Consider the following 17,797-nt stretch of genomic DNA (forward strand, 5'->3'; position numbering starts at 1 on the left):
GTTTATTAAAAATCAACAGAAATACCTTTACACAAGTATTCAGACCCTTTGCTATGAGACTCAATTGAGCTCAGGTGAATCCTGTTTCCACTGATCATCCATGAGACGTTTCTACAACTTGATTGGAGTCCATCTGTGGTAAATTCAATTGATTGGCCATGATTTGAAAAGTCACACACCTGTCTATATAAGGTCCCACAGTTGACAGCCAATGTCAGAGTAAAAACCAATCCATGATTGTGTTGAGGCACAGTTCTGCGGAAGGGTACCAAAAAATGTCTGCAGCATTGAAGGTCCCCAAGAACACAGTGGCCTCCATCATTCTTAAATGGATGAAGTTTGGAACCACCAAGACTTTTCCTAGAGCTGGCTGCCCGGCCTAACTGAGCAATTGGGAGAAGGGCCTTGGTCCGGGAGGTGACCAAGAACCCAGTGGTCACTCTAACAGAGCTCCAGAGTTCCTCTGTGGAGATGTGAGAACCTTCCAGAAGGACAACCATCTCTGCAGCACTGCACCAATCAGGCCTTTATGGTTGAATGGCCAGAGGGAAGCCACTCCTCACTAAAAGGCACATGACAGCCCCTTGCCGTTTGCCAATTGTGATCTAAAGACTCTCAGACCATGAGAAACAAGATTCTCTGGTCTGATGAAACATTTACATTACATTTACATTTAAGTCATTTAGCAGACGCTCTTATCCAGAGCGACTTACAAATTGGTGCATTCACCTTATGACATCCAGTGGAACAGCCACTTTACAATAGTGCATCTAAATCTTTTAAGGGGGGGGGGGGGGGTCAGAAGGATTGCTTTATCCTATCCTAGGTATTCCTTAAAGAGGTGGGGTTTCAGGTGTCTCCGGAAGGTGGTGATTGACTCCGCTGTCCTGGCGTCGTGAGGGAGTTTGTTCCACCATTGGGGTGCCAGAGCAGCGAACAGTTTTGACTGGGCTGAGCGGGAACTGTACTTCCTCAGTGGTAGGGAGGCGAGCAGGCCAGAGGTGGATGAACGCAGTGCCCTTGTTTGGGTGTAGGGCCTGATCAGAGCCTGAAGGTACTGAGGTGCCGTTCCCCTCACAGCTCCGTAGGCAAGCACCATGGTCTTGTAGCGGATGCGAGCTTCAACTGGAAGCCAGTGGAGAGAGCGGAGGAGCGGGGTGACGTGAGAGAACTTGGGAAGGTTGAACACCAGACGGGCTGCGGCGTTCTGGATGAGTTGTAGGGGTTTAATGGCACAGGCAGGGAGCCCAGCCAACAGCGAGTTGCAGTAATCCAGACGGGAGATGACAAGTGCCTGGATTAGGACCTGCGCCGCTTCCTGTGTGAGGCAGGGTCGTACTCTGCGGATGTTGTAGAGCATGAACCTACAGGAACGGGCCACCGCCTTGATGTTAGTTGAGAACGACAGGGTGTTGTCCAGGATCACGCCAAGGTTCTTAGCGCTCTGGGAGGAGGACACAATGGAGTTGTCAACCGTGATGGCGAGATCATGGAACGGGCAGTCCTTCCCCGGGAGGAAGAGCAGCTCCGTCTTGCCGAGGTTCAGCTTGAGGTGGTGATCCGTCATCCACACTGATATGTCTGCCAGACATGCAGAGATGCGATTCGCCACCTGGTCATCAGAAGGGGGAAAGGAGAAGATTAATTGTGTGTCGTCTGCATAGCAATGATAGGAGAGACCATGTGAGGTTATGACAGAGCCAAGTGACTTGGTGTATAGCGAGAATAGGAGAGGGCCTAGAACAGAGCCCTGGGGGACACCAGTGGTGAGAGCGCGTGGTGAGGAGACAGATTCTCGCCACGCCACCTGGTAGGAGCGACCTGTCAGGTAGGACGCAATCCAAGCGTGGGCCGCGCCGGAGATGCCCAACTCGGAGAGGGTGGAGAGGAGGATCTGATGGTTCACAGTATCAAAGGCAGCCGATAGGTCTAGAAGGATGAGAGCAGAGGAGAGAGAGTTAGCTTTAGCAGTGCGGAGCGCCTCCGTGACACAGAGAAGAGCAGTCTCAGTTGAATGACTAGTCTTGAAACCTGACTGATTTGGATCAAGAAGGTCATTCTGAGAGAGATAGCAGGAGAGCTGGCCAAGGACGGCACGTTCAAGAGTTTTGGAGAGAAAAGAAAGAAGGGATACTGGTCTGTAGTTGTTGACATCAGAGGGATCGAGTGTAGGTTTTTTCAGAAGGGGTGCAACTCTCGCTCTCTTGAAGACGGAAGGGACGTAGCCAGCGGTCAAGGATGAGTTGATGAGCGAGGTGAGGTAAGGGAGAAGGTCTCCGGAAATGGTCTGGAGAAGAGAGGAGGGGATAGGGTCAAGCGGGCAGGTTGTTGGGCGGCCGGCCGTCACAAGACGCGAGATTTCATCTGGAGAGAGAGGGGAGAAAGAGGTCAGAGCACAGGGTAGGGCAGTGTGAGCAGAACCAGCGGTGTCGTTTGACTTAGCAAACGAGGATCGGATGTCGTCGACCTTCTTTTCAAAATGGTTGACGAAGTCATCTGCAGAGAGGGAGGAGGGGGGAGGAGGATTCAGGAGGGAGGAGAAGGTGGCAAAGAGCTTCCTAGGGTTAGAGGCAGATGCTTGGAATTTAGAGTGGTAGAAAGTGGCTTTAGCAGCAGAGACAGAAGAGGAAAATGTAGAGAGGAGGGAGTGAAAGGATGCCAGGTCCGCAGGGAGGCGAGTTTTCCTCCATTTCCGCTCGGCTGCCCGGAGCCCTGTTCTGTGAGCTCGCAATGAGTCGTCGAGCCACGGAGCGGGAGGGGAGGACCGAGCCGGCCTGGAGGATAGGGGACATAGAGAGTCAAAGGATGCAGAAAGGGAGGAGAGGAGGGTTGAGGAGGCAGAATCAGGAGATAGGTTGGAGAAGGTTTGAGCAGAGGGAAGAGATGATAGGATGGAAGAGGAGAGAGTAGCGGGGGAGAGAGAGCGAAGGTTGGGACGGCGCGATACCATCCGAGTAGGGGCAGTGTGGGAAGTGTTGGATGAGAGCGAGAGGGAAAAGGATACAAGGTAGTGGTCGGAGACTTGGAGGGGAGTTGCAATGAGGTTAGTGGAAGAACAGCATCTAGTAAAGATGAGGTCAAGCGTATTGCCTGCCTTGTGAGTAGGGGGGGAAGGTGAGAGGGTGAGGTCAAAAGAGGAGAGGAGTGGAAAGAAGGAGGCAGAGAGGAATGAGTCAAAGGTAGACGTGGGGAGGTTAAAGTCACCCAGAACTGTGAGAGGTGAGCCGTCCTCGGGAAAGGAGCTTATCAAGGCATCAAGCTCATTGATGAACTCTCCGAGGGAACCTGGAGGGCGATAAATGATAAGGATGTTAAGCTTGAAAGGGCTGGTAACTGTGACAGCATGGAATTCAAAGGAGGCGATAGACAGATGGGTAAGGGGAGAAAGAGAGAATGACCACTTGGGAGAGATGAGGATCCCGGTGCCACCACCCCGCTGACCAGAAGCTCTCGGGGTGTGCGAGAACACGTGGGCAGACGAAGAGAGAGCAGTAGGAGTAGCAGTGTTATCTGTGGTGATCCATGTTTCCGTCAGTGCCAAGAAGTCGAGGGACTGGAGGGAAGCATAGGCTGAGATGAACTCTGCCTTGTTGGCCGCAGATCGGCAGTTCCAGAGGCTACCGGAGACCTGGAACTCCACGTGGGTCGTGCGGGCTGGGACCACCAGGTTAGGGTGGCCGCGGCCACGCGGTGTGAAGCGTTTGTATGGTCTGTGCAGAGAGGAGAGAACAGGGATAGACAGACACATAGTTGACAGGCTACAGAAGAGGCTACGCTAATGCAAAGGAGATTGGAATGACAAGTGGACTACACGTCTCGAATGTTCAGAAAGTTAAGCTTACGTTGCAAAAATCTTATTGACTAAAATGATTAAAATGATACAGTACTGCTGAAGTAGGCTGGCTAGCAGTGGCTGCGTTGTTGACTTTGTTTGAAAGTGTAGCTGGCTAGGTAACCTCGATAGCTGGCTAGGTAACCTCGGTAACTGGCCAGATAATTAGTCTAACTACACAATTGTCCTAGATACAAGGACAGCAAAGACAACTATGTAGCTAGCTAACACTAGCTAGCTAACACTACACTAGTCAAATCGTTCCGTTGTAATGTAATAGTTTCTACAGTGCTGCTATTCGGTAGAAGTTGGCTAGCTAGCAGTGTTAGCAGTGTTAGCAGTGTTGACTAGCAGTATTGACTAGGTAGGGGAACGGCAGCGCGGCGGACGAAAATAGCTGGCTAGCTAACCGAAAATTACTCTAGACTCCACAGTTATCTTAGATACAAGGACAGCAAAGACAACTGTGTAGCTAGCTAACACTACACTAATCAAGTCGTTCCGTTGTTCCGTTGAATGTAATAGATTCTACAGTGCTGCTATTCGGTGGCTAGCTGGCTAGCTAGCAGTGTTGATTACGTTACGTTACGTTAAAAGGACGAAAATAGCTGGCTAGCTAACCTAGAAAATCGCTCTAAACTACACAATTATCTTTGATACAAAGACGGCTATGTAGCTAGCTAAGATCAAACAAATCAAACCGTTGTACTGTAATGAAATGAAGTGAAATGTGATACTACCTGTCGGAGCGAAGTGGAATGCGACCGGGTTGTTGAATGCGGAAGCTATTTTTGAAACCAAGATTAAACTCTTTGGCCTGAATGCCAAGCGTCATGTCTGGAGGAAACCTGGCACCATCCCTACGGTGAAGCATGGTGGTGGCAGCATCTTGCTGTGGGGATATTTTTCAGTGGCAGGGACTGGGAGACCAGTCAGGATCGAGGATCAAGGGAAAGATGAACAGAGAAAAGTACAGAGATCCTTGATGAAAACCTGCTCCAGAGTGCTCAGGACTTCAGACGGGGGAAGGTTCACCTTCCAACAGGACAACAACCCTAAGCACACAGCAAGGCAATGCAGGAGTGGCTCCGGGACAAGTCTCTGAATGTCCTTGAGTGGCCCAGCCAGAGTCCAGACTTGAACCCGATCGAAGATCTCTGTAGAGACCTGAAAATATCTGTACAGCAACGCTCCCTATCCAACCTGACAGAGCTTGAGAGGATCTGCAGAGAGGAATAGGATGAACCTCCCAAATACAGGTGTGCTCCGGAACTCGAGGCTGTAATCGCTGCCAATAGTGCTTCAACAAAGTACTGAGTAAATAGTCTGAATACCCTTGTAAATGTGTAAATTTTTTGAATACCCTTGTAAATTTACATTTTTTATTTATAATAAATTAGCAAAAATGTCAATCTGTTTTTGCTTTGTCATTATGGGGTATTGTGTGTAGATTGATGGGGGAGGGGGGCAATTTAATCCATTTTAGAACGTAACAAAATGTGGAAAAAGTCAAGGGGTCTGAATACTTTCCGAATGCACTGTATCAACCTCAACTACTCCCGAACATTAACTACGGTATTGGCACTGACCCTGTAAAACCTGAAAAACCTGATTCCATCATCAATACTTAATCATCAGGAGTTGAATCTGGTCCAAAGGGTTGATGATGACGGCAATACAAAAGGTTTTCACTTGCGTTAGGCGGTGCCTGGTACCGCACAGTGTCATTACCACCAGTAACCACAAGGTGGAAGTACAGACCTGGAAAGCATTACTGACTTCTGACTAAATTCATTGATTCTTGCTCACAGAAAAACTGAAGGAAAAACAGTTTGCATTGATTAAAAAATATGCACTTAAAATACAATTAGCTGTGTGTGGATTCTTCCAAACTAAAACTTAACACGAATATAAAATCCAATAGCTGTTGAGTCCTGGTTGAACTGTACTTAAAAACTAGTGAAAGTTGGGTCTCCTGTCTGGTCCATCTGTAGAACACAATCTCCTCTCTTCAACCTGAGTGCTGTCATCAGGTGCAGTGGAGTTGACGGTCACTCCTACACACACTGTACAGCAAACATCTGGAACCAGCTCAGCCCATCCAGAGTGTATCTATCCCCCTCTCGGTAGCACCAGGCTGGGTTAAAACATCCAGTTGGTCCCCTGCTTCCCTCAGGGCTCTGAGTGATTTGAAGCCTGTGAACTGGTAGTATGGACTTTCCCCACATGGCTTCATGGCTTTCAGATGTCTGTCTGTCTGAGCTCCAGTGTGTGTGTGTGTGGCTTCCAGCTGTGTACAAAGCGACATGCCACTGTGGATTAGAGTTCTCTCAGGAGTTCACTATGCTCCACACACACACACACACACACACACACACACACAGCCTAAACCCAGCGAGGGTCCGGGTCACTCCAGGATTATGTTATTCTGACAGGGAGGTTCCTCCTGTTCCTACCTAGATAGTTGCAAATAACCACAGATCTCGGATCAGATTACCCTATAGTCAACCTTAACAGTAACCACTGGAGGATGAAAACATATCTGATCCTGTATCAGCGGATAGGGACAAAGTACAGAACTGATATCTCTGCACCACTATCTCAATGGTCCAGACCAGTCTCTGACTGACACAAAGACATGGAAATGGCTGATCCCACAGTGATAGTTTTCTCAGGAAAGAGGAACGTTGGCAGTTTTATTGTTCAAAGCCTCATATGTGTTTGAAATTCAAGCCTTTGAAGTTACTGCCATGGCTAGGTCGCTAGGAGGGGTAGTGAGGCTAGATCGCTAGGAGGGGTAGTGAGGCTAGGTCGCTAGGAGGGGTAGTGGGGCTAGGTCGCTAGGAGGGGTAGTGAGGCTAGGTCGCTAGGAGGGGTAGTGAGGCTAGGTCGCTAGGAGGGGTAGTGAGGCTAGGTCGCTAGGAGGGGTAGTGAGGCTAGGTCGCTAGGAGGGGTAGTGAGGCTAGGTCGCTAGGAGGGGTAGTGAGGCTAGGTCGCTAGGAGGGGTAGTGAGGCTAGGTCGCTAGGAGGGGTAGTGAGGCTAGGTCACTAGGAGGGGTAGTGAGGCTAGGTCACTAGGAGGGGTAGTGAGGCTAGGTGGCTAGGAGGGGTAGTGAGGCTAGGAGGGGTAGTGAGGCTAGGAGGGGTAGTGAGGCTAGGAGGGGTAGTGAGGCTAGGAGGGGTAGTGAGGCTAGGAGGGGTAGTGAGGCTAGGAGGGGTAGTGAGGCTAGGAGGGGTAGTGAGGCTAGGAGGGGTAGTGAGGCTAGGAGGGGTAGTGAGGCTAGGAGGGGTAGTGAGGCTAGGAGGGGTAGTGAGGCTAGGTCGCTAGGAGGGGTAGTGAGGCTAGGTCGCTAGGAGGGGTAGTGAGGCTGAATGTTTTGGCCATAGTGTTGAGTGCCAGAATGACTGACTGGGTTTCACATCTCGGGGAACTAACACGAGTCTTCAGATCTCAGCCAAGGTTACCCATCATACTCTCCATTACACAACCAGAATGACTTTCTCTGGTTTGTAGCTCAAATCAATTGTCTGCATAGGACAGACAACTAAAATGCATATTTCATATCTGGATGGGACGGGGAACAGTCAGGACATCAATTTAAAAGGAATGTGAAACAAGTAGAAAGCAATCCCTCCTGAGAATATCCCCCCCCTTTTTTTTCAGCTTATATGACTCTTCAGTTCTCGCAGAATGGTTTTGAATTCCTGGGCTCAAGAAAATAATGTCTGTGTGAATTGAATATCAGACTTGCTGTGTCTTGGATATCTTTAAAGCTGTATGTTTCTGTCTCTCAAAATGAAATGTCAGATGCTGGTTTGGAGCTCTTTCTCATGTCGCTGAAGTCACAGCAACACCTGTACCCACGACCCAGGCCTAGTGAACAGGCAGGAACTAGGGTCTAAGCCTGTACCCACGACCCAGGCCTAGTGAACAGGCAGGAACTAGGGTCTAAGCCTGTACCCACGACCCAGGCCTAGTGAACAGGCAGGAACTAGGGTCTAAGCCTGTACCCACGACCCAGGCCTAGTGAACAGGCAGGAACTAGGGTCTAAGCCTGTACCCACGACCCAGGCCTAGTGAACAGGCAGGAACTAGGGTCTAAGCCTGTACCCACGACCCAGGCCTAGTGAACAGGCAGGAACTAGGGTCTAAGCCTGTACCCACGACCCAGGCCTAGTGAACAGGCAGGAACTAGGGTCTAAGCCTGTACCCACGACCCAGGCCTAGTGAACAGGCAGGAACTAGGGTCTAAGCCTGTACCCACGACCCAGGCCTAGTGAACAGGCAGGAACTAGGGTCTAAGCCTGTACCCACGACCCAGGCCTAGTGAACAGGCAGGAACTAGGGTCTAAGCCTGTACCCACGACCCAGGCCTAGTGAACAGGCAGGAACTAGGGTCTAAGCCTGTACCCACGACCCAGGCCTAGTGAACAGGCAGGAACTAGGGTCTAAGCCTGTACCCACGACCCAGGCCTAGTGAACAGGCAGGAACTAGGGTCTAAGCCTGTACCCACGACCCAGGCCTGGTGAACAGGCAGGAACTAGGGTCTAAGCCTGTACCCACGACCCAGGCCTGGTGAACAGGCAGGAACTAGGGTCTAAGCCTGTACCCACGACCCAGGCCTAGTGAACAGGCAGGAACTAGGGTCTAAGCCTGTACCCACGACACAGGCCTAGTGAACAGGCAGGAACTAGGGTCTAAGCCTGTACCCAGGCCTAGTGAACAGGCAGGAACTAGGGTCTAAGCCTGTACCCAGGCCTAGTGAACAGGCAGGAACTAGGGTCTAAGGCCTAAGAGAGGTCGCGTGCCAGCCAGCCTGTTTCTGCTCTCTTGCCAGCTCCTCATGGGATTGACAATGGAGTAGGAGCAAACTAAAACCCATCAGGCGACAAGGGAGGGTCTGGAATAGAGGGTGTGAGCAACAGTCCTTTTTAAAGGGGTGTGGTTTACCTGTTTAATTGTATTACTGGTTAATGGTTGTAATTACTAATGGTTTAACAGGTTTACTAATGGGTTTACGGGATAATGGATTAAATAGAGAATGGTTTCATTGTGTTTTCAGGTGAGGTCCGTCTGAGGCAGCTGTCAGAGAACACTACGTACTTCAGGAGGAAACTCAGAGAGATGGGCTTTATCATCTATGGCAACGATGACTCTCCTGTCGTACCCATGATGCTCTACATGCCCGCCAAGATAGGGTAGGTCTGGTAACAGCCTGTTAGAGATTTTTACCAGAACACAAACAAAACACCAAGAGGGGGTAGGTTTTATCAGTCCGCCGCGTAACATCTTGGTCAACACAGTTTTAGAGTAAATAACCACGGTGAACATGATTGTTTCTGTTCACTTTTCTCTGACACGATCAACATGGCATTCCTCAGTCAGTCACAGAATAAGCAGATTGGTCACATGGTCTCTAACCCCGCTCTCTGATTGGTTTTCTCTCAGGGCGTTCGGTAGGGAGATGTTGAAGAGGAACATTGGGACGGTGGTGGTTGGCTTTCCAGCCACGCCCATCATCGAGTCCAGGGCCAGGTTCTGTGTGTCTGCTGCCCACACCAGAGATATATTGGACACGGTGAGTCAACCAATCACGGACTAGAGTCAAAGGACTCCTCCCCCTCCCCATGGCGTCATCTCTATCTGCATCTTGCTGGTTCTTTTGTCTGTCTCTCATTCAATAGGATATTTTGTCTGTCTGTCTCACTCAATAGGGTTTGTGTTCATCACTAGTTATATTCTATTCAACTCTCTGATGTTAGTATAGGATGGAAGGAGAAGAAACTGCATTTGAGTATTGAGATGCACCTCAAGTATCTGTGGTCCTAGAATTGGGTCCAGTTCAATTGATGGGAATGTTTATGGTTGGTAAGTTGTATATCAATGGTTAGAAAGACTATTTCTGCCTTGAGACAACAGCATCATCCTTTTAATGGCTGAAAGAATCCCTCCACATCTCTTCAAAGCAGTGGGACTGACTGACTGACACTTTCCCAGTAGTGAGTTAGTCAAGTCTGGCTTCTGACTTTCATGGCTGATGTGCTGCAGGTGTGAAGGACAGGAAATATGTGATTTATTAGAGAGGGTGAGAGGGTTCAGAATATATGTTTCTTTCAAATACTTCAACTGGCCTCAATAGAGCTTACCTGGCGCAATGGAACCAACAATCGTCCCATAATTACCAACTCCACCCGTCTGGTACACCCAGGCAGGTTCAGTCATATGTACCACATGTTTTGGGAGAACAGCTATTATTTGAACCCAGGTGTGGGTGGGAGTGACTTGGAAGGACGACAACACAGGCCATTACTATGGTGGAGCAGCGAGCTCAGACACTTCTATTTAGGAGTGTTGTCTGTCCAAGAGCTCAGACACTTCTATTTAGGAGTGTTGTCTGTCCAAGAGCTCAGACACTTCTATTTAGGAGTGTTGTCTGTCCAAGAACAGTCCATCTTTTTGATGAGTGGGTCATCACTGTTTTTAATAGTCCGCTTCACTTGTTGAAATGTATGAAGATACTTTTTACTCTCTTTACTCTCTTTACTAAGTTCAGAGAAGGTATGGAAAAAAGAAAGTAGAGAGAGATAGATTGTTTCCAGGTGGGTTGCGGACCGATGGTATTACAGGACAGATAAAGTCTCCTGAGGTAAGTGGTGTAGTTTTAGCTCGGGTTGTGTATTCTTTGTTCACCCTTATGCAAATGGCCCCCATTTCTCTTCACTAACAATTTAATCAGGTGAATTTCAGGGTTCAGCAACCCTCACCATGCTGTAAGAAACACACCTCCCCCATCTCAATCTCCTGGATCAGCAGGAAGTACTCCTGGTTCTAATGTTCAACATGCTGCTGTTGATCTTGATGTTGTATAGCTTTTCATTTCTCCACAGTAGAGGATCCTGCTTCTGAGACCAAATAGAATCCATCCAGCTCTCTCTCATACTGTTGTTGATGTTGAGTAGCTTTTCATCATTCCACTTGTTGTTACATCTTCTCTCCTGTCTTCCCCAGGCGTTGGAGGCCATCAGTGAGGTAGGAGATGTATTACAGCTGAAGTATTCTCGACACCAGAGACATCATCTCCCCTCCTCCCTGGGTTCATGGTCCTCTGAGGAGAGTCTGCTCCAGGAACCCAGCCACGTCAAGCCTTCTGTCATGTAACTAACTGAAACGCCTACACTGATGTAGGGTCAAGTTGCCTCTAGATGCTGATCTTGTGTCAGTTTAGTATTTTTCCACACTAATAGTTAATGTTAGGATTGGGGGATGGAAAGCTGATCCTAGATCTGTACCTAAGTGGAACTTCACCAGGTCTGAAAAGTCACCATGGTCCTCATGTGTCCGTAGGGTTTTCTTAATGCATCTTAACTTATTGTGACTTAATTTTTTTTGAGTTTGTACCTTAACGTTGAGTCTTAAATATGTCTGTGTGCATTATGGGGTCTTCCAATGCAATAATAACAAGATTACATTGACATTGTAGTAATTTAGCAGACTTTTCCAGAGCCACTCAGAGCATCTTGCTCAACGGCACATTGACAGCTTTTTCACTGATTCGGCTCTGGGATTCGAACCTTTAGCTTACAGACCCAACACTTTAAACCACTAGGCTGCCTGCTGCGTTTCCTAAAGGTATTTTCAGCTTTTAAGATAGGAGGGAGTAATCAAGGGGTCTGAAACCTGGAACGTTTTAATATTAAAATATACAGTACCACTTGTTTGGTTATACCAATGGTTGGTTACTGGCAGGAGTTATGTAACAGACAAAGTAAATGAATAATATCTATCATTCCTTACATTAGTAGAGCACTGTTGATATGGGTAAAATACCCCTCCCCACCTAAATATAGGCCTTCATATCACATGGGGTACATCAAGTGTCAACCTTATTTTTTTATTTAATTTAACTTAAACCTTTCCACTTTAATCTGTGTTTTATACTTGAATATTGTCACTGGGTCCTTTCTCTAACCAAATCTATGTATTGTACATTATCTACTGTTTATACTGTAAATTAACATGTGAAATCTTCTTTGACTTAACATCGTAGCTAGTCACCAATCACAGAGCTGCTTTCCATGAGTAGTCCTAGCTCTCTCTCTAATCTACCTATCACACCTGGCTCATGTTCATTAGGGCACATCTCAGCCAAAACAAGCAATTTCTTATTGGACAAGCCCTGGTAGTCCCTCCCAGTTTCAGTTAGTTTTGTTCCATTTTGTGCCTAATGAACACGACCTTGTTCCAAAAAGATCCGTTGTGATATTTAGAATAGTAGGGGGAATCCCTTTGTAGAGCTGACATGTTGTGAATCATCTTTTTCAGCCTTTAATATTTAGTGTTCTTTACACCTGTACTGGAATAACTTGAACTCATATGTCTTAAACGTTTTGAACAGCTCTAGAGTCTTTAACAGAGCCATAGCTGGAGATTCTCTAATACTGCTATAGGATGAATAAGAGCCAGGTCGTGTTGTGTGTTTCTTTAGGATCGGTTTCCTGGAATAAAAGAAAATATATATATATATTTCAATGGAGATTCTTGCCTTCATCTGTGTCCGGGAAACTGACCGTTACTGAAGAGACATGTCATGTGAATATCGAACTGTATATCTGAACCGAAGTGCTTAGTTTATTATTAAACAATCCAGCGCTGATGTCTTCTTCCTGAACAATGACACGCTGGGTGTAATGTAACCACACTGTCTATCTGTATGTATGACGATGCTGCATCCTAACCATGCTTGTCTGATGTACAGATATGTCCTTATTCGGAAAACACTTCCTATGGATACCCTCTTTGTAAGCTATTATAAGTGCATCCATAATGCCTTATGAGCTATGTATAATGCATTATAATGCACAAAATAGGTTTAATACAGGAAGTGTTACCCCTTTGTTTATTTATTGCAAATTCCCTATAGTATTTCAATCTGCCTTGTTTTGGGGAAGATGTTTCTAATGTAGTATCTCTGTGGGTTGCAGCTCTAAGTTCTACAGCGGTTCTTCTAAATTCCATTTACAGTCAGCCATTTCAGGAAGTCAAATTTTATGGAATTTCAGTTTGGAATTTTTTTATGGAAATTCAGAAAACGATTAGAATTTACCTAGTGAATTGACTTGATTTGTAAAGGGATTGACCCCCAACCCTGTTCCAGAGGAACTATGTACGCGCGTTTTAATAACCGACAACATGTCTTCAGTGCTAATACTACTGACGTGCATTATAAATACACAGATGATGTAGCCTCACTGTAACGACAGGCGTTGCGGCTGGCTAACGACTGCTTGGTTTGAAGGAAGCGTATTTTTACCGCCGACTGTCTCTCACAATGATTCTTCTTATCTGATATGGCATTCCAGAATTAGCTGATTTTTGTTTTGGCTGGCTTGTATATTTCTTTTGTGTAAATTATATATTTGATTTTCCATGGGTCAACCTATGGGTCATTTCAAGTGTAATATTGTGATTAGTCAAATATCCGGTTTGTAGTTGAGGTGTGTGAGTGTAGAAATGTATCGAACAGAGCTGAGGCTGAGACTGTGATCATTCCACCACTACAAGCTCCTTTTAAACTATCTGTGACATTTTAAAGTGTCTAGAATTTGTTCAGCAGTAAAACTGAAACCTAGTTGATTCTGCATTGTATTTAGTTCAAGCTGGGTGGGCCCATGTAGTGTCTCTTGGTCCCGAATGGCACTCTTTTTCCTATAGTGTACTACTTTTAACCAGAGCCTTAGTCAAAAGTAGTGCATTATATAGGCAATGGGGCACAATTTGGGATGCCTGCTCCGTATCCTGTTCCCATCTCTATTGAGACAGGATGTGATTGCTCATATCCAGCAACATGATCTCAGGAGAGCTGTTTACATTTCTACAAAGCAAATAACATTTAGCCTCAGATTTAATTCATCACTGGCCCGTTTTTTAAAGTAAATGTGTTTTTAAAATGAAAAGATTAAAAAGTCCTTTGATGTAAAATGACATTGTTTAACCAGCAATGGGAGAGATTTGTGAACTGACTTTTGGACTATGAATAAAACCTGTATGTTATCAGTAGGCTTTTACCCTTGGCAAGTTCAATGTTTGGAGATAGTTAGGGTTGAAAGAAACCATTTGAGGTTTTTGAAGCAATGGTGTGTGTTAAACCGTGCTGTTGGAAACGGTGCTAAGATTAAATCTGTCTTTGTTTGTATCAAGCTCTTGGTTAGATTTGTCTTTTGGCAAAGGTCTATATACATACGCACGATGTGTAATGTAATCTATCGGAAAGTCTTTACAGAATGAATACCATTAAATGACTTACAACCTGTTTGTATCTTAAAGAAGACATCTCTGATTTATTCCGTTTATATGTTACACACACTGACCTATAGAGAAATGTATCTATCGCTATGACTAACACCAACATCTGTATCTCTAATGAAAACGATAGAACAAATGATTCTGTGTGTGTATCCTTCTCATTGTTGAGTTGAGCAACTATATGCATTTCTCATTGAAAAAACACCTATTGCCTATATGATTCAACATTTCCGATTTTTAACATTTTTAGTCCGTCCCAAAAATGTCTCCTGTCCTTTTTATGTATTTTCCTTGAGCTGTTTATTTTTTATTTATTTTTTCCTCCTCTGTTCTGTCTTAACATCTGTGGATATTTATCTATTATTCTGAGAACAAATGTGGTCACGATCTGTCTAGATGCATTCTACACAGAACTAATTTGTAGTCAATTTAGAACTGTAGAGCTCACTGTAGATGCGCCCGCTTCAATGGGGCCAGAAGCCATGCTTTGTTACGATTCTGAATGGCAACAATGCAAGAAGCTGTCATGTGGGGAATTGTAGGTGGCTCTTTTCAGCTAGTTTTATCTTGTTCAACAACTCAGACATGCGTCGCATGTGGCAAGGACTATAGACTATCACACACAGAAAATGCAAATTCAGCTGTGTGGTGCCCGCTGAAGCCTCACCTCCCAGCCAAACTTAACACATTCTATGCTCGCTTCAAGGCAGACAATACTGAGCCATTCAGGAAGACTCCCGCTGCTCTTGACGTCTAGGTGCTTTTGCTCTCCGAGGCTTACGTGAGGAAAACGCTCAAAAGAGTGAATACTCACGAAGCCGCCGGCCCAGATGGCACCCAGAGTGTGTGCTGACCAGCTTGCAGACGTATTCTCCGCTATCTTCTCAGACCCAATCTAATTTGCCTACCGCTCCATCAGATCCATGGAAGATGCCATTTCCATCACTATTCACACGGCCGCTACACATCTAGTCAAGAGGAACAACTATGTGAGAATGCTGTTCATTGACTATAGTTCAGCATTTGACACTATTGTTCCCTCCAAGCGCAACACCAAGCACAGAGCCCTGGCTCTGAACACCACCCTCTGCAACTGGTCCTGGACTTCCTGAAGGGCCGACCACACGCTGAGAGGATTGGCAACAACACCTCCACATGGACTCTTAATACAGGGTTGGTGACGACACCACAGTTGTAGGCCTGATAACCAACAATGATGAGTCAGCCTATAGGGAGGAGGTAAGTGAACTGTCATAGTGGTGTCATGACAACAACCTCTCCCTCAATGTCTGCAAAACAAAGGACGCAGGGGGGGGGGGGGGGGGCGGCGGTATCTCTCCCTTACCAGACGGAGTCGGAGCATGAGGTCTGATACCGACAGGCTCAGAGACAGTTTCTATCTACATGCCATCAGACTGCTGAACACCTGAACTGGACTGACCACCTGGTCTGATTCTCCACACCTTAAACATGCACTCACTCATATGCGCACACACACACACACACACACACATCACAACTGCTGCTACCAGACTCTTATTATACTGCTCAGTTTATACACTAGCCCCCATCTCCCCTTTGTGTAAATACACGTGTAAATATTGGACTTTATATGGTCCTTTCCTGTATTATACTGATGCTAAAATGTTTATTCTATTCTACTGAGCCATTTACTTTATTTTCATATTCTTATCTTTTATTGTGTCTTATTGTTGTTTCATTGTCGAGAAGGAACCTACAAGTAAGCATGTCGTTGGCTGATGTATATCCCATGCGTATCCCGTACATACAACTTGATGTCTTCTTTTGAGCTGTTTTCACTGATTTCATGTCAATGCCAAAATGGCTCAAATTCGCTACCTAGCTCCACAAACATTTTTAGACTATACCTGGTCTGTTTTGTTGCTAAACAACCAACCCGTCTAAAGAACTGTAGAAGACCGACATCATAAAGGCTTTATGGAAAGGGGGATACCTAGTCAGTTGTACAACTGAATGTGTTCAACTGAAATGTGTCTTCCGCTTTTAACCCAACCCCTCAATCAGAAAGGTGTGGAGGACTTAATTGACATCCACGTCTCCGGCGCCCGGGGAACAGTGGGCTAACTGCCTTGCTTGGGCAGAACGACAGATTTTTACCTTGTCGGTTACTGGCCCAACGCCCCCTCCCGCCAGGCTACCTGCTACCCTTTTATTTACCAGTCGTGTGTGTGTGTGTGCATGGGTACACAGCACTGATGTTTTCTTGCTATTTTAATTCTACATGAATCACATTTATGCGTCATGGTGAACCTAAAGACATTTTAGAGTATTTAAAGCCAGTATTTGGATTACCTTAGCCTGTGGATCTCCATTGGCCTGACCTCTGACCTCTTAATCCCTGTTATTTAGCCCCCTGTAAGAGAATATAGAGAGACATGATTATGTACTGTAGCTACACTCACATTTATAGACTAAAGCAACCCTGTGAGCAGTGCTGGTACCCAATTGTCATACTTGAGTAAAATTATAGATGCCTTTTAATAGAAAGTTACTCAAGGAAAAGCTCAAGTCATCCAGTAATATACTGCTTGAGTCAAAGTATTTGGTTATAAAGTAAATGTATTTGCTAAATATACTTAAGTATCAAAAGTGAGATTCCTTTTTATATTAAGGAAAGCATATGGCATCATTTCTTGTTTTTAAAATTTAAGGATAGCCAGGGCCACACTCCAACAGTCAGATATTATTTATAAAAATGTATGTGTGTTTAGTGAGTCTGCCAGATCAGAGGCAGTAGGGTTGACCACGTGTTCTCTTGATAAATGCGTGAATTGGACCAATTTCCTGTCCTGCTAATCATTCAAAATGTAACGAGTACTTTTGGTTGTCAGGTAAAATGTATGGAGTAAAAAGTACAATGTTTCCTTCAGGAATGTAGTGAAATAGAAGTTATAAATAGTAAAAAATATAAACAGTAAAATAAAGTACAGATACCCCCAAAACCTACTAAGTAGTACTTTAAAGTATTTTTGCTTAAGTACTTTACACCACTGCCTGTGAGAGTATATGGACAGACATGATTATGCAGTAGAACAACCCTGAAAACAGATTGATGGCTTTGATGTTGTCTGTGAACCATAGAATCATGAATCAATGGAGATGTGATGTTTACTTCCCAACCTATAGCAAGAGAAACCAACTTTCTTCCACAACACTGTCGTGTTTATAGGTTCGCTGTGTGCATCCCTGCCAGTTGCCTGACTCTCTGAGGTCGTTAAAGATCCCATGGCGCTTATCGTAAGAGTAGGGGTGTTGACCCCGGTGTCCTGGCTAAATTCCCAAGCCGTCCCTCATACCATCAGTCACCTAATCATCCCCAGCTTACAATTGGCTCTTTCATCCCCCTCCTCTCCACTGTAACTATTCCCCAGGTCATTGCTGTAAATGAAAACTTGTTCTCAGTCAACTTACCTAGTAAAATAAAAAAGTTGATAATGCCCTGAATTAAGACCGAGAGCTGAGTCCCTGTGATTTCTATAGTAACTAATAGGTAAGAATGTATCAGTCTAAGAAGTGTTAGTTCCGCCGGGTTCTCCAAATCCCTGTTGAACTGTAAAAACAAAATGATGTCATCTGTAGAACACCGTTGATGAAGAAAGTTGAGTCAACATCCGATCCT

The 17,797-nt window shown here is 45.7% G+C and overlaps 1 protein-coding gene across 1 annotated transcript in view; it reads left to right on the top strand.

The window, feature by feature from the left end:
- Nucleotides 1-14,156, top strand: part of LOC120019173 (serine palmitoyltransferase 2-like) — a 31,736-nt gene extending 17,580 nt beyond the window's left edge. Inside the window, exons 10-12 of the mRNA XM_038962470.1 lie at nt 8,897-9,032; nt 9,283-9,412; nt 10,843-14,156. Of these exons, the coding sequence (XP_038818398.1) occupies nt 8,897-9,032; nt 9,283-9,412; nt 10,843-10,992 (416 nt within the window). The 3' untranslated portion in view covers nt 10,993-14,156. The remainder of the gene's footprint in view (nt 1-8,896; nt 9,033-9,282; nt 9,413-10,842) is intronic.
- Nucleotides 14,157-17,797: the final 3,641 nt, after the last annotated feature.

The sequence above is a fragment of the Salvelinus namaycush genome, chromosome 24 (assembly GCF_016432855.1).
Source record: "Salvelinus namaycush isolate Seneca chromosome 24, SaNama_1.0, whole genome shotgun sequence".
Lineage (NCBI taxonomy): Eukaryota > Metazoa > Chordata > Actinopteri > Salmoniformes > Salmonidae > Salvelinus > Salvelinus namaycush.